The sequence below is a fragment of the Opisthorchis viverrini genome (assembly GCF_000715545.1).
Source record: "Opisthorchis viverrini unplaced genomic scaffold opera_v5_149, whole genome shotgun sequence".
Classification (NCBI taxonomy): Eukaryota; Metazoa; Platyhelminthes; class Trematoda; order Opisthorchiida; family Opisthorchiidae; genus Opisthorchis; species Opisthorchis viverrini.
In genome coordinates this window covers 63,383-81,174 of record NW_008751804.1, presented here as the reverse complement: position 1 = coordinate 81,174, position 17,792 = coordinate 63,383, and the positions used below count along the sequence as shown (strand labels likewise).

Below are 17,792 nucleotides of genomic sequence, written 5' to 3'. Positions count from 1 at the left end.
GGTCGATGGAATTCGTCACTGTTTAGGTCCCAGAAAGTTCGACGGCAAGCCCAAACAAGAGATTTCGTCAGGTTTTTATCTTCAACGAGCACGCGACACTGTAATGCTATTCAAAACAGCAAGTCTAATTTGTCATTTAGGTAGTTCACCACCGCAGACAGGTGGTGTGTCGAACTCCGCTGCAAGGACTTTCTTCGCGGCGGCCCACTCCACCTTCTGAGGGCCCCTTCTGGCCGCATCCAGGGCCGCCTTCACCCGGCCCCTGAGGAGGGTCTTCAGCGCTGCCAACTTACTCCGGTCGGTCTCCAGCCCGGCAGCCTCCGCAACCTCCTCAAAGTCCTCCAGGAAGGTCCGAACATCCCCATCCTCAAAGGGTTGCGGCCACGGGATCTTTATCCTTATCCTGGCGACGCCACCAAATGAAAGGAACAAGGTCTTCGATGCGGAGTTATTTATTCAGAAATGCCAATTAACCGGTTACAAACCATTGAACAGGGCAGCAAAACTCTAATATGCATCTTAGTTACAAATCTGGACACATCTTCTCCCGAACGAGTCTTCCTAGAGATTCCTTGCCACCACTCACTCGTCGGTCAAATCCAAGCAAATGTTACAAAGTGGCCCCACGAATTCCGCAACAGAATTCCCCTTTTCAATCGACGCAAAGCGAAATTCTACGAACAACACATACTACTCGCGTGCCTCCCTAATCAGTAGTATCACCTCTACACAGGTAGTCAGACCCCCGATTGAAACCTGTCCAGTTTTGTTGTACGTTTGGCTTTTTCATATTCTAAGTAACGCATCACGACGGGGGTATTTCGTCCGCTTGACACAACCCCCTTGAACTGCATGAACGTTATACTCACAAAAAATACATCACTGATATTAACATGGGGTCCGTGACGATCGGGATTCTTCGGGTCATCGTGCCAATCATGTACGGGTTGTTGCTTACGATGACTTGTCGAAACTTATATGCGGATATTTACCTTGAGAAGGAACAGCTTTGCATGCAATTCTGTTCACCCAAAAGCGCCAGTGCTAAGGTAACTCAACATCTGCTACAGATGGAGTGAATACGACACGGTAACTCGGATTGGTATGATAAACGATGTCCATGAAATGATATTTGCTGACAAGGGGTGAGATGTTTCGACATCCGCAATCAAGGTTCTGTTTGAAATGGGGGAAGTGAGCAACTGCTCTGCTGACAGATTTGCATAGCTGAACGTGGAAAATATTTGGATGAATTCTGCCGACGCTGTCACTTACTTATTGTCTTACCAAATGATACGGTAAGGGGACAACACTGTTAAATTAGTTCTCACGTAGAGCAGCTCAAGTACGACTGTTTTATTGGTACGTAGGACGTCAGCTTTAACAGTGTAGTTGATTATTCCCTCCAGCTAACTTCAAGTGTCTGTCAGTGTTAAATTGATTGGGTGGTTATGTGTATAGTTGTTCCTAAAGAGATCACTAAGATCCCTATCCTATCTCGGAAAGAAACTTTGTACAGCGATGAGGTTGCCGTGGGTAGATGACGAGACGTAACGAGTTTTCGGAAAAAATTACATATCGAGGGACCAGTTCACTGGTGCAAGAATTAACCCGGAAGTTAGTCTCTCAGGGGTCGGTACACCAGGATCCGAAACGCTGGATCCCAAGAGCACGACTTCTGTGGTGTTTTTTGGTGTGGAACAGGCGTGGATGAAGCCTTCATGAAACCGACAAATTTACATCTGCACTGTGCGCAAAACTACACCTTCGTTGCGTGTATTTTCGGGTCTCAGTCTGCCCTAATGATTGACTGTTTGTACATCGAATTGATGTATGGGCAGATCACACCCACGTCTCCAGAGGAGACCACGGCAGGTCTACTGCCAGTTAGTAAGCACAGCGCACTGCACAGTTAGATGGGCCAATTAGGTGGTGAAGACACTGCATGCAATCGGGACCTGCATCCGTATGGTCGGGCCGTGTTCCGGGTGGCAACAGGTGACACGGACATTGAGTTAGACTGGAACACATATGACAGCGCTGACCTTTGTCTGGTTGTGTCCCAGACACAACATCAGTGGGAATGTTATCAGCGCGCAGCAATCGCTGAGCACCGAAAGTATTGGAAGTACTCGATGCCTCAGTGAGCTAGCCAATGAGTGTGCTACCTTCGTTCGACCCGAATTCGCTCTTTTTGCATGTGCTGTCTGTTCTGTTCCATCAGGACCGTGAGCGTCAAGCAGTTGATTTCCAAAAACCTCAATCGGTGAACACTGATCTAGGTAGAAAATACCGGTTGAAAGCACATCGGAAATGAGAGCAGTAGCATCAAATAATCCATGAGTCATAGTTTTTGTGTAGAATACAAGCTTTTCCTCCGCATAGAAAGCAGCATCTCAGGGATGGAAACCTTTGAGGCACTGACAGGGTGTTCTATGAGCCGCTTGTCGCCAAACGAATGCGGAAGAATATCGGCTCCTCTTATATGGAACAGTTTGAGGACAGTTATTGCATGTCAACAGTTTGATACGTTATATGTAAGGCAGTCCCGAAAATGAGAGCATAGGGCATATTTCTAGCGCACAGGACTTTGACATGAAGGCACATTCATTCTCATTCCGAGCTGTTTTGAAAATCATATCAAGACTGATTTTGTCTTCTATGGAGGCGTTATAAATTATACCAAGGCACGTCTTCATGACCTGGAGTTACTTCAACTTGAATTAGTTTTCGTGACTCTTCTGTGGTTGCCCCGCTGAAAGTACATGGATAAACACGAATAAACGAAAAACCACCACAAATTGGAAGTCACTCGGTAACATCCCCGTGAGCGCTTCCTATGCGGCGTAACGTTGGATGGAAAAGTTCTTCTGCTGATGATTGCATCAATCTTCCTTACACTGACCTCGAGTCTTCATAGGTTTTTGTGACTAGGATGAGATTGATTTACCTGCGCACAAGGTATTCTAACAGGCTTGTGAACTCACATTTATTTCGAGGATTTTGTTGGTTCACTCTATCTTCTCACGTTAACAAAAACGCCAGTTATTCGACGAGTAGTTTTCAAAACTCTTCGTTAATTTTTTAATCGCTAATTTTACCGTTCTCATGTGATAGCTATAATCTGCCTTCGTACGGCTAAAGCAAGGAGTGATTTAAAGTCTTTTATGCCCTGTTGATAATGAAACTAACAACCCTCAACAGTCTTGACTAGGGGACCATTTCATTTGCACGATATGGAGATACCACATTTAAGGATCATTTAGTTGGGCTTCAGAGTTGCCACGCAATCCCTTATGTCAGCCACTGGTTTCTATCCGTCCAACTGTGAATCACATTACATCAACTTTTACTGACAAAAGTTTTACTAGCCTAAAGGGAGACTATAAGCAAGCAGTAAACCAAAGAAACACGTTAGGTGCTTCGGGACTTTCCCATCTGGGATCCCTTTAAATTCCTTTAAATCCCTAGAAAAATGGCTAGTCATTGGGGGTTAACACTAATTGACCTGTCACAAGCATCTTTGTTGTTTCTGCGAAGATTTTGGATACTGTCAGTCCTTTTTCTGCGGAGCACCACGAAGTGAGATCGGTCAGCTGACAGGCTGGCATCCCAGGAGTTGTTGCAGACGTTCCTTTTTCTCTTGTTCCGCGAAACACTGAGGAGTGAGGTTAACCAACTAAGCAGTTATGATCTCTTGACTGAACGTTAATAGCCACAATGTTCGAAAGGCAGCGCTCTATGCGATAGCCTGCATGTCCAGCGCAATTCGTGAAGTCAGCGTATTTCGTGGGAAACTGGGATTGACGAAAAAGTGACGAAAGGAGAACTTTCACGGAAAAGACGTTGGTGGCCGGAATTTTTGGACAACCTTAAACATGAATTGGACTGTGTGGTTGGTTTTCAAACATCCCACCGAAGGGGGCCGATCCTAAGTTCTTGTTTGCTGCATCAAAGAAGCTGAAAACATAGAATGGTACTACATAAAGAATAAGTAAATACTAGCGTAGATGAAGGATGAACATGTGGGCGAGTGGACGATGGTGTACAAGGATGCCTGAAATGCAGTGGGAAGTGCCCTTTAAACTGGATTTATTCCAACTACAAGGGGTGTATGGCAAAGCAGTATTCGTTTCATTTGACTGGCGAAAATTTCGCCATCCATCAGGCACTTACTGAAGAGAGCTTGCTAAATTATTTAGCCAAAGTGGCACGCGTCCTTAATGACCAGTGTATAATGCCTTTTCATGTTACTCCAGAAAATGTAAGTTTACTTTTCCAAACCAAAGAATCTGTCATTCTTACTTCAAAACCCGGAAGCCTCTGACGAGTATTACCTTACAGCTTTAGTTTTTGTCCGTTTCTCTGTCCACAGTTTAAATCTGGTACTCGTTCGAGACTATACTCAGTAATTTCGTGCCACCATATTGTTTACCAAAGACATCTGTTCACTCACTTTTACCCGACTTCTTTTTCGCCGTGGGGAATTATCTAAGTATTTGCATGCGGATAGTTAACACTGCCTACCGCGTCAGTATGAGGGTTGGGAAGTCTTTCCAACTCTAACTGTGTCTTGCCATCTCGGCATCTGTCACCTGATTGCCAGTCTATTTTGGTTTGAGAGTCTGGTGATTGATGGCCCTCTTCCGTCATTCGACTCTGATCGCTATCTCAGTATAACCGCTGGGTGGAGTGTCTAGTGGTTATAGAGACAACGGTAGTCATCACGGCGCATAGGAATCAACGGAAACACGTGTGACCATAGCTTAAAGCAGTCATATGTGTACTTCAAGCTGAGAAGCAGGAGGCTGATTAAACACAGTCCTGAGGTTTATCTCCTCGTAATGCGGTATGTGTACTTCAAGCTGAGAAGCAGGAGGCTGATTAAACACAGTCCTGAGGTTTATCTCCTCCGTAATGCGTGGCTCACCATAACCGAAGCCCAGTTAACAAACTACGATGAAGAATTACTAACACTAGCAACAAACCTTTTTGTGATCAGTGAGTCACGCCCTCTCTTGTAGACTAAGCATATTGACGATAGCATAACTGTCCATACCAATTCCTTTCTGTTGTAAGTAAATAGGAATCAAAAACGTCTTTCCAGGCAAGCACTAATCATGAGCTCGTAGAACGTTCGAAAAGTGAAGGGTCAAAACAATATTATGGAAAAAGCTTTACCCTGGTTGAAGTCGAACTTAAAAGAGAGAGAATTGATGTTATGTCTATGAGAAGAACACAGTCGAGAGATCGAGGAAGAATTTGATCGGATCTTCGACAGGAGGAAAATGGGATCATGAAGTTGGTCTTGCCTTGCTCAAACGCACTAAAAAATCGGTTGACTCGTACCCACGTGGAATCAATTAACGTCGCGCTTTACTGTGACTGAGATAAGCTCATCAGTGCTTGTGACCATGACCAGTACATATGATGCAACACTATGTCAACGGCAGGAGAAAGTGAGACATCCATTAGGTCTGATAAACTCCTCCGATCAGCTTCGAAAAACAGGTCATTCACTTCCAAAAATTTGTTTTTGCGAGAGACTCACGTGGAACCCAGCGGAATCTCTCGTTTATGATGTTTTTAGCCACTGATTGTGCTGCACTAGGGCGCCTCATGTTGCACTTAGTACGATGTTGGAAACCGGTCGTGGGCTGTCGAACAATTTTCAGGAACCTTATAAGTAGTGTATTACGTCTACATATGTATCACGATATCTCGAATATCGTAACAACTGAAACATGAGACGGCTTCGTACATCAAATTCAGTTGCCTAAAAACATCATAAACGAGAGATTCAACAACAAAAGCAACTACCAACAAACTCAGCTGAGCTGGGTGAGGACCCCTAGAAGAGGTGTATCAGCGGTTACTGATACTGGCAGGCATGGCCCAGTCTCGACATGAATGCATCCAATTTATAGTCTATAGCACATAGTTTTCCATCACGATCTTTGCAATGAAAATTTTATAGATAATCCTGGATCCGTGCCACTGCTAACCTATTCAACCCCGACTATAAAGGCCACCAATTAACGAAACTGCAGTATCGGTAACCATTGTATAACATTTAACCGGATATTACAGATGAATTCCTATGAATGGCGCGAGCCACCAGACCTATCTTGTGCATTAACTATCATATTCAGCAGCTGTAAAAACCAGGTAATTGTATGTACTTGTACAGATCCCACGGTTTCGTTCACCGATGATTTGGAGAAGTGGGGTAGACAGCTGCGCATTAGAGCCGGGAGCTGTTATAATTGATGAGTAAATAAAGGGTTGGCTGTGGAGTCTTAAGTTGGCACATTGGGAGGGGAGGTGTGCATTAAAGACAATAGCTTGGATTCATGAGAGCCATTGAGGGAATGACTGGGCCATGTCTGACAATGTCTCTAACCACTGATTTGTTCGCTCTCGAGGTCCCCATCCAGGGAGACGGCAGTGACCATGCAGCTGAGTTCGCTGGTAGTGGCTTTTACTCTTCGCTGCTAAGCCATTGTTTGACCTCCCCTGACTCGTTGTGCGAAGAGTCTTTCGAGGAAGTCGGTTGACTGCCACATAAAGCACGTGACCAAGCCGGCGCAACCTATGGAGTGCGATCAGATCGTCTGTCGTGGGTGGGTTAGTTCTTCCGAAAACCGCTTGATGTAATTCAGCATTGCTGACTCGGTGTTCCCCACCAGACTCGGGCGATGCACCGAAAACATCGATGGTCTAACAGTGAAAGATTTTTACGTCCTCGTGGCGCAGCAGCCAGGTTTTTTATCCGTATTGTAATATGGAACGCACCGCAGCATTGTAAACTCGACCCTTGACGGATAAGCTTATGTCAAACCTATGTAACAGGTGGTGCAGGTTCACAAAGGCTGATCTTGACTTCCAAATCCGGATGGGAATATCATCTTTCGCAAGACCACCGAAACTGATACAGTTGCCCAGGTAAACAAATTTGTCTACTACCTGAATCGGTTCATCCGCAAGCATGAGGCTAGGGTTCGAGTTCACCCAGTCTTGCGGTAGCGCTTTACACTTTACAGGCGTGAAGCGCATGCCAAACCGTGAGGCAGAAATATTTAGAGTATTTAACATTGTTTGCATTACCACGGCGTCATATCCAAGAACAGCTATGTCATCTGAATGCTCAATGTTTGTAATCTTACGTCACGGGAGCATTTCGACCCCACAGGCACCAGGTGTTGGTGATGAGTTTCCCATAATCGTACCAATGACGAAGTTGAACAGCAAAGGTGAAAGAGGATAGCCTTAACTGACATCACTTGATGTGATGAATTCTGGTGAGAGCTTCCCGCAAATTTTCACATATCCGCGGGAGTTAGCGTACAGCGCCTTGAGGAGGGTGAGGAATTTACGGGAAACACATTTGCTCCACAGACAATGGCATAATGCCTGACGGTCCACAGAATCAGTGGCAGTTTCCAAGTCAAAGAAGTTAACCATTTTTGGTTGTTGGAGGCAGTGTCGCTGTTCTAGAATCTGTCGGTGGGTAAAAATGTGATCCATGCATCTTCTTATAGGACGGAAGCCAGCTTGTTTTTCAAGGATTTGTCTTTCCTTGCGTTCAGTCAACCTTCGAAGGATAAGACCAGAGAGCACCTTCTATGCAGCAGCTACCAGGCTGATACCACGGTGGTTTTCACACAGCGTCCACGTGTTCCTTTTTGAAAATGGGACAAACTGTCGCCACACCCCATTTTGAAGGCACTTCCTCTTATTCCCTCATCGCGTCAATAAGTTTTGTTAGATGGATCAGCAGAAACTCCGTCTTCTTTGAGGAGGGCTGTATACAGACCGTTTGGTTGTGGTGCCTTCTTACGTTTCGACACCAATACTTCGAGCTTCGTTTCTTCTTTCTATTAGTGAGAGAGGTTTACATTCCACTTGCTTGCATGCACTACCTCTAAGGGCTGTATTGCAAGAGGACAGCTAAATTTTCTCCGAAGTGTTTGGCCCATCTTTCCAGTCGATGTTTTTGCGATTCAGTGACCCGCCTTATTCACCTGTCGTTTCGCTGACCGCTGCTTTCCTAGGGCCAGTCAATCGTACCACTTTATATAGGACGCGGCTGTTCCCCATGGCAAAGGCTTTCTCCATCTCTTGAGCTTTCTATGTCTACCACATTTCTCAATCTTTCCTTAGACTCCTCACTATTTGGCGTTTGAGGGATTTGCGTGCACCGTCGTACTCGCTCCCTTCAGGTATGAATATCCTAGCGTCAATTACGGGTAGCGATCTCCGCGACACCCAGTGGTCCTGTGGTTGAATTGAAGGGGTCGGACAGACAGCACCGAAAGCTCTAGCGTAGTTCCTTTCACATTTTGCAATGCTTCATGCGCGTGCTCACTACTAGTGTAACGGTGATACTACTGATGAGGGAGGCATGTGAGTAGGATGTTTTCTTCTTGCAAATTCGTTTTGCGTCTCTTGAAAAGGGAGATCTATTGCGGAATTTGTGGAGTTGGTTTGTAGCATTTGCTTGGATTCGAGCAACAGTCAATGAATATCCAGGATAGTTCAGAAGACGCGTTCAAGTAGAAAATGGATATTCAGTTTTTGTAGAACAAGATGCATATGAGAATTTTGCTTCCCTGTCCAATGGTCTGTAACTGTTCATTAGGCATTTTCTAATAACCGACTCCGCAGCGAAGGCCTTCTTTCACTAGAACAGTATTGTTTTACTGTGGATAGTTATTGGGCTAGCTCACATCGATACTCGTGGGCTATGGTATTTCTTCGAAGATAGTGGATTGGCATGTTTCTTGATGAATCGCGAGGGCCTGAGGGGAAATGAACTGTCAGGAATACCCACACCATGGAGTGATCGGGATCAAAATGTATGCCCCAGAGGGAACGACAGTTTTGAATTGCAACTCTCCAGCGGTGGCTAACGGACATGTGATTCAATTGGGTCCACGACTGATTTGCAGTTGGTAGCCGCCAGGTTACGCAATGCGAACACCTTGCGCAAACACTAGACTCCAACCGTTTAGTTGTCTCCAGAAGCTTCAACTAGTACGGACGACCATTTACGTGTACATTAGAACCATCTGGTCCTGTTTGCCCTTCGGTGTTCGTCTGTCTTGCTTACACCGAGAACTAGATCTTCAGTTGGTTGGACATGCAGTTCAGTGCAAATCACTTGTGACATTACCTGCTGTGCGCTATGGTCCATTGACGTAGTTTGACGAGACAGACAATTACTAAAACAGATGCCAGCTCACTATGACTAGTAGAAACGACAATAATAATTATAATAAAAAGCTTCTGAGTCCGGTAGATCGATAGCGATTCACCTACGTGAATCGTGTGAAGCTCTCGCCCCAATAATTTGCGTTTGAGTGCACAAAATTTCAAAATACCTTTTCTCGAGAATACTACTTACTCCATCTCCCGGGGGAAGCTAATTCTGATAGGATATTTCCCGGAGGCTTGATTGTGAGAATAAATTTCCCCACAGATCAAAATACCTCCCAATTTTCTGGTATTACGATAAAACGGGAACTAAGTTTAAACAGAACAGAAAGCACGCCCACTTAAGTACAAGAACGCTTGGCGTCTTCTGTCTAGGGTGGGGGCGGAAGGTATCAGTCGCAACTTAAATATTGGCACGTACACAAAATTTAACGTAGGTTTTACGCATACGTTTCTATTTAAGCGATGTCACGTGCTAGTCGCCGAGGTGTCAGTCAACTGACGAAGAGCACTCACGCAGAGTGGATTTTGATAACTCGTGATATGGCTCGACGCAAAGTGAATAAACGATTTGAGGCTAATACGGGTGTGATTGGCATCGACGTATCACGCAAACTTACCTCCAAGTTATAAATAACAACAGCAATACCATGTTGTTCGAACGAATTTCGGCAGATGGCCTCTAACCATTTCAGCTCATTTAATATGGCTGGATTACCTGCTCAGTGTAGAAAGTAACAATCACTGAGACCCGAGAATAACACTTTGAGAATTTAACTGGTCGAGAACGCCGCGAGTCGAATCTATGGCTTTTCAGGAATATTTCCAAGAGATTTTTCTGAGAGCATCTACCCCTACAAAATCGCGGGAAGGTCTAGTTTCACATCCACTTGCACTGAGAGAGGTACGCGACCTACCTGACGTGGTGCTTGTAAGGTGAGAGCCACCCGGTCACTTATGCTGAGGAGAAATTTGTAAGTGCGTCATGTCCTATCGAAAAGTGCGGCTTCAAATGCTTAGAATGAGGGGAAATTGGGTTATCTAAACGTCTACTGAAATAAATTGAGTAGCACAGACGCTTCTTTACGATAAGACTACCAAGATGTGAATATCGACGGAAATTATTCATTCCACGCGAATGATCTGTCAAATACAGTTCAGGAAAAGTTGTTGGACAATACCGTCCATGCACTTAGTGGAAACGATGTAGCTTGAACAGCGTCGGACTAGCGCCTCAACCAGCGCCGCGTGAGAATGAGGTGAGAAGAACCGTATTGCCCCTGGCGGTGGGTCACAAGTAGGTGCAATCATAAACAAGGATATCTGTCTACTGCCAGGAAATAGCAAATTTGAAGTACGGACAGGTTTCGGAGTAGCCTTGGACAATCAGACAACAAGAGGGCTTCAGTAAAGGGAACGGCAAACTGGACAATGTCGGAGAAGTTGAAAGCAAAGCGGATTTTCTAGTCGGAAAAACAGTCCACATGAAATGCCATGCCATGGGTGCTTTCTGCATTTCTCATTTATTCGTTTTTCGGGAATATCGTCGTTTTTAACATACGTCATTAGCACTAAGTCTCTTCTCCGTACATTTTTGTTCTTTTCTTCATAAAAAGGCCTTTAAATAAATCATGGTCGTACGGCAGCGAAGCACTGTTGAACACTGATGTCATGTCGATGATGATCACAAAGGGCTAAATGCTTTCCTGCTGTCAGCAATCAGAGTATTCGGTTTTAGCCCTGATAAATTAGTAGAATATCTCACACAACTTCCTCCGTTTAATTCGTACGGAAAAAAATACTACCGATGTTTTGCCTGAAACACATGACTTAGAAAACAGGGGCTATAAGGACGATGAACTTTGCGGGTGCTTAGGAGGGGGAGAAACATCGCACACAGTAATTGATGCCGCACAGTAAGGGAAAGTCTCGATTTGTTTAGAGGGATGTCGTTGGAGTGTGGACAGACCACTGAACCGTATACCAATTACAATTCCCTGGGACTCAAATACCACCCAGTTGCGTTTAGTACGCCCATTTATTTGCAATGTATATTTGGAAATATAGTCACAAGACTCCCGGCATTTTACCCTTAGAGACACTTCGCTCACTACTGGGAATTTCTTACTGCATAGGCGTTTCCGAATGAAGGAAGAGTAATGAATTTCCAGAGGAGATAGATAGCACAAAAGTCAATCAGAATGCCACCGACCAAAGATCGTGACAGGTTTGATCCAATTTACACATTCAGGGTAGGTAAGCAAGAGTGATGGAACAGGCGACGAGGTGATAAATGATCCAACGAGCGGATATGCGCGTGTGTTCGGGGGCGTCTTTAGTTGTGGGGATGGAACAATCCAACTGCATTACGCCAAGGGTAAACATGTCCGCATGGTGTACCCTCTTGCCAATCAAACAGACTTGCTCGCCACACGGTTGTGCGTTTTTCGGACGGGAACGTAGTCCGTATTGACGACACAATAAGCAGTGGCACGCTGTTGCGGGTGAAAAGATGGCGGAGGATCACAACTACTGATTTTAGCTACATGTGCCTATGTTTTCTACCAAGCGACCTTTCTACTCGGTGATGGGTTGAAAATTATTCTGACTTGGATTTGAAACCATTGTAGATCGAGCAATCTAGCAAGTAAGTTGTGCTAACGAGCACTACCTTCCAAACAGTTGGAGGATTACAGGGATGCACAACGCCAGGATCTTTATTCCATCCAAATGGATTTTGCGGACAAACAGAGTGACAATTCAAATCAAGAAGTAAGATAAAGGTCGCAAAATACACTCGCTTGAACATTAATTTCATTATGATGAGGAGCTTAGCTGGGCCTCCCATTAAACCAAATTAGTGCACAAACGAATGTGTTTCACCGATTGCGTTCAATTTAAGTTCAAGTACAACACAACCTTGATGGGAACTGAGACTACCTGATTAGCCCCATGGAGGGTGAAATCGGTCTGGGGTTGTCGAAAGTTTTCAGCAACCCTGTAGGTAGTGTGCTCTGTCTTACGAACGTGAGCTCTTTCCACACGGATCTATTGTGGTGCGTGGGCATAACTTGGCAGCCAGTGTCCGAAAAAAAACTGCAGGATCAGACCCTAATTATCCATATTTAGACTAGGATGTTGTTGCTGCGAGACTCAAATGGATCTCTCGTTTGTGATGCTCCTCAGGTGAATGTACTTCAAAAAAGGCCGCATCATATTTCGGTTAAGAATGTATTTAATATTTTGCTTGGTATGGCGCTATCTATCAACCTATCACTGATTACATGAATTACGGAGCTTATCAGGTAAGTCCAGTCCACAAAACTCCATCCATCTTAATTCAAATTGAAGGCCAAATAGGACGTCGGCGAGGTTAACTTTTTGTTTGAAGATTGGGATGTAGATGAATCTCCCGTCCACAATATTCTTCTATCAGTTCTTCGGCAACGATGTTCAAGATGTCGAAGCGGTGCTATGCCGAGGAGAGTCCAATTTTGCCCCAGCTCCATTCACGTTGGCGGTCAACAAAATTGCTTAGGGATCCATTGCCGAATGCCAGAACTTTGGAATGCGGTGTTTCCATTTGTATTGACATGTATATGTGAAACTTGTTATATTGTAGTTGAAGTATTCCAACAGATGGATTGGAAACTATCAGGAAGGTCAGATTCCTGAAAGTAACCCCAGGACGCCCGGAACCTACTGGAACTCTAAAAATCCACCAAAATCTCAATAGGGAAACTGGTAAGCATCCAGGCCAGTCAGTCATTCAATCAGTTCAGCAAAAGCCGGTGAGTGTTCAGGCACGCCACAGAAGCACGACCGAATGTGATCAGCTTTCAGGCATTTCTTAGAAGTACGGTCGATGTTGATGGGTATTCACTGAAAGCCTATCAGACAGCCTGGATAAATGTCAGAAGGTGTCCTTTAAATGACGCGGGGTCGTCGTAACTTTTGAACTCGCACGCGCTCGCTTGTTTGGAATAAAGCTGTTGCGTTCCCTTGTCGGTGACTTATTTCCTAGAACCAGGCACTGGAGTGGAAACAGCGGTTAGATACAACAGAAACGCGTATTCGAAACAAAGTCTTCTCGGTACCACACTGTCAGTCTTTGACATACATTGAGATCAATGCAATCTAACCGGGGTTTGACGTTTAGGCAAGCAAAACTCCCGGGAGCTACCGTGATGTGATGGTCAGATTACCTGACCTGAATGGCCTAAATCTGTCGTTCCGACGATGGGATAACGTGAAGTGACACTTCATTTGAACAAGTATTATAAGCCACAAATCAGGTTGGCAACTGAAAATGTCCCCGTTATTTAGTCCGTGGTAAAGCAATAAGTATTAGGCAATCACAGTATTGTCACAACTGGTGGTCGCCACCTACAGATAACAGTATCAGAATTAACAAATTGTAACGTCAGAGAACGTTGGTGAACCACAGTAAGCAGAGACAGCGCAGTGACTGCTTTGTTGGACGATAATTCTCCACGTAGGAAAATGAATATGGATCATTTATAACGGGGAATTTGACGAGAAACTTGAGATGTCAAGACATACACTCATACAATTGGTCAATACATGAGAGACCTAAAGTGGAATTTGTTTTCTTTTACGGTTAGTTATAGACTGAAATTTCCCTTAATGAAATGAGGGGACGTAGCATAAGTCTGTATACCCGAACTGTTCTCATTTAGGTATGCGACGAGGGAATTTCTCCAGTTCAGGATAAATATCCGTAGATGGCCAAGGTTTATTCCAACCGGTCATCGATTCTACTATCGCTGAGAAGTCAAGCGACTGAGATCACAGTTCTCCAGCTGTAATCAGCTCTCTAAAAACTCGATTCATGTCAGGTTCAAATCTAAGTGTGGGTTACCACCGCCGATAGCAATAGCCCGAAACCTTATAAAAATACTTCGCTTCGAAACCGAGAGTCGGACATATAACAAGACGCCCATCGCTTGCAACACACACAAACTCGCTAAAGCCTAACAAAGGTGCACCTATGGGACCTTCTCCTTGGAGAAGTTTCATCACTACTGATGGAACAGCATCTTCATCGGTTTGCGTCCGTATAACCGGTCTAACAACGAAAACTTTAACGCTACAGGCTGGCTGACAGTGGTCGTCTCGTTGAATGATGAAGAGGCTTTTGGAGAGCTCGGCGAACAGTTCAATAACAGGTGAATCCATCTACCTATCAATAGCCCGCAAAATAACTGAGCACATGCTGTCCAGGGTTGAGGATGTACCAGTTTGAGATAAAGCTACAGACGGAAAGCTGTGCTGACCATATTGCACTACTTCTTATGCTGTGAGATTTTACTGCTGAACGGAACCAATGGAGTACAAAATTCCCGAACAATACCGTCACATGGAACTAGAAAAAATAAAAATGCACAAACCGATATGAAATTCCTGCCACAGAACAGCTACGAGATTCAACACGGTAACGGAACCAACCTCATGGAACCATGACGGCCCACCTAAACCATAACTCAGTCATCCCAGAGGAGATCATAGAAAAAAACCATGTGCCGAGGCGTATTACCGTAAACATAGTATGGGGTGGAAAGGAAACGGGAAGGAAATGATAAAGCGGTAGCTGCAGCCCGTACGATAACTAGGAAGGGAGCATAAGCAGCAAAGAGAAAAGCGGGCGACAAACGATACGGGTTCGCATTGTCTTTCATCCAATCGAGAGGGAATACAAGAATGCTGTGTAGTGGCTGCTGAACAGTGAGCTTGAGAAAAAGTCAAAAACGCCAGTTCGTAATGCGGACAAACAGTTAATCTGTATCCATTGGTTTGCTTCCAGACGTATCCTTTTTCGGGTCATCTTCAGAACCAGTTTTCGGGATCTCTTCTGCATCTTGTGGTTTGGATATATCTACAGCAGAGCTCGAGGCGGTACCGCCATTGCCCTCCAGTGCTTGGGAGAAGGCTACCAAATCTGACAGACGAATGGAGACAAGTGAAGCAAATGATTAGATGCTGTGGTGTCATGAACTAATCTATTTAACGGAATGAGCACACTTTGTGGAGGAAGTAGAGATTTCGGTGTTACATCTGGTTATCGGATTAGACAACCGTGTAAACCGACTTTTCTTGTTTTGGAAATACCCTCATCATGAGATAGTCATGTACTGATAAACCAAGCTAACTTCTCCGTTTTCCCACTCAGTCTGACAGTACGTTGTCTTCGGATCAACAACAACCCAATGGTTTGCAGTATTTCGCCATGCTCACAATTCCAATCCAACAGCAGACGGAAGTGTACAGTGTTGCAGCACCTACATCGATGTTATACGGACGCGGACCGTCATCAACTTATGCAGAAAATAGGCTATTGCTATTCCTCGGTCGTCCACGTTTACAAAGCACTGAGTTGCCAACGATGAAGTCGAACGAAAAAATACGTCGCACATACAGTGAACAGACAAATGCAGCCATTCCACAGGTTGGTTATCAAGCGCGCCATACAGGCTTCAGGAAATTTAGCTGGGAGGCTGCTGCTTGCTTGGGGTAGAAAAAGGTACCGATTGGGCAGCTGATGATCTAACGCTAATACCGAACACAATCATGCCCAGTCCGTACTCTCATATGAAGTAATGTTTTCCATCACACTGATGGGACTAATTTTGGAGCATGCGCATTTCATGGTCATAAAACTGAGTGAAGCTGAACACAAGCAGTTGAGAGAGCATACTCGAATTGTGTCACGCTGACGAGGTGGCATCACAGTGCCGAGATATGAACGACAGATAATAAACAAGTCAGTTTCACGTTAGGCAAAGCACACTGGATGTCGCTTATCTTTTCATGGTGGTCCAGTCTATCGGTTATCCACAAGTTTACAGATTGTGAGTGGAAGAAAAGGATTGCCATAAATGAAGGTCACAGCAGTTAACCTTACTACCTACTCTAAGAACATGTATGGCAGCTGTTGTGAGAAGAAAAAGGTGCGTCCAACGAGATAAACCAGAGGTAGCACAAACTTATACGAAGAAGATCGCTTAATTCGATTAAAAGGAATTTATCAAGCAGGTATATCCAGAACGAAACCAGGTACCTCACCTCCACGTCGAGCTGCTTCGTCAGCCTTGCTTCCCAGCTTGAACTGGGACAAAACGGGTGCCAATTCCCCTGTCTGGAAGGCAGCCGAAAATGACTGGAACAATAGAGAGGCAGAAAACAGAGAAAGAACGTCAGTGTACAAGTGAGACTATTTCTGTTTTACGGTGAATGGTTCTGGTGAGTCTTAGTAAGGGTTGAATAAACCACCCTCATAAAATCAACGATTGTGGGAGTACATCGGACAACTACTTGAGAATGATGAGAACTTTCCAGGAGTTGCCAAGTTCCAACTATTTTCAGTATCTTTATCATACTGTCGCGTGTAAACTCATTCCCTACTATCACTTGGAAAAGAACTGCAACAATCATATAGCGCTGATAGCTCCTTACGAGATGTGTTCTCTGAGATGCATAGTGAGAATTCCAGCCCCCAGAGGTATTTTTAAAATGCTTAAAATCCAGACGGTACTACAAACCCCTGTTGAGACCGTAGACACCATAAAAACTCAACCAGTTCTTATGGTACCGAAGAACAGGGCACCCACTCTTGTCAGTAGACCAGGTGGGCCTACAGCCTTTCTAACGTCACCATTCCTCATTGCGGACAGCAATTCGCGCAGACCCGCTCATTTCCAGTGAAGAAACTTCTGACTAATCAACTTTAGTTGAGAGCATTGATCTGGGGTTTCTCGGATGATATCAGGTCATATTGTCCTTCGCAAGAGTGGTTCCCTAGAGAAACCAGCCTTAATTTGCTGTCACTTAGCAATGCAGGAAGTACTTGATGACATGCTTCTGGAAGATCGCGATGAAACTTTCTGAACAGGAAATCCTGTCAAATTTATTGAATTCAGTAGGACAGTGGGGAATCCCGGTGGAACAAATCCTGCGCAGACCAAGCCAAACTATTGGAATGACTCCATCAGATTCCATCGGCAAACCCATTACTTCACTCAGAATGCGGACAGATTGTCTTGATGGTCCATCACACAAAGCCTGCAAACGCTGCGCGTTCTCCACCATTAATTGTGTCAGAACAACTTTAGCGCGTCTCTTAAGAGTTGGAACTCGCATCTGATAAACATTGTGTGGCCGCAAAACTTCTCAGGGAACGCGTTTCACATGTTGTCAGCGATTTTGCAAACAGTAAACATGAGTTGAGTTGTGTTATTTCGATGAGTCACACGTACCAGAACGACTGGAATACCATGGGTCTTGAGGAGCAGCTTTTGTGAACCTACGTCACCTGTGGCGTAGGCGTGACATCAGCTTATCCATCAAGGGTCGAGTTTACAATGCTGCAGTGCGCCCCATATTACTATGCGGATCAGAAACCTGGCCGCTGCGCGCCGAGGACGTCAAAAGATTTTCAGTGTTTGACCATCGATGTCTTCGGAGCATTGCCAGAATCTGGTGGGAACACCGGATCAACAATTCTGAAGTACGTCGAATGGTATTCGGGAGAAATAACTCACCCTCGATAGATAAACTGA

The 17,792-nt window shown here is 44.8% G+C and overlaps 2 protein-coding genes across 2 annotated transcripts in view; one reads left to right on the top strand and one right to left on the bottom strand.

Moving 5' to 3' along the window:
- Window positions 1-150: 150 nt before the first annotated feature.
- T265_14143 (hypothetical protein) overlaps window positions 151-17,792 on the bottom strand; it is a gene marked incomplete at both ends in the record, with an annotated part of 30,722 nt that continues 13,080 nt past the window's right edge. Inside the window, 2 exons of the mRNA XM_009172212.1 lie at window positions 151-435; window positions 16,295-16,393. Coding sequence (XP_009170476.1) covers window positions 151-435; window positions 16,295-16,393 — 384 coding nt within the window. The remainder of the gene's footprint in view (window positions 436-16,294; window positions 16,394-17,792) is intronic.
- T265_06809 (hypothetical protein) overlaps window positions 17,595-17,792 on the top strand; it is a gene marked incomplete at both ends in the record, with an annotated part of 5,481 nt that continues 5,283 nt past the window's right edge. The window contains one exon of the mRNA XM_009172183.1: window positions 17,595-17,740. Coding sequence (XP_009170447.1) covers window positions 17,595-17,740 — 146 coding nt within the window. The remainder of the gene's footprint in view (window positions 17,741-17,792) is intronic.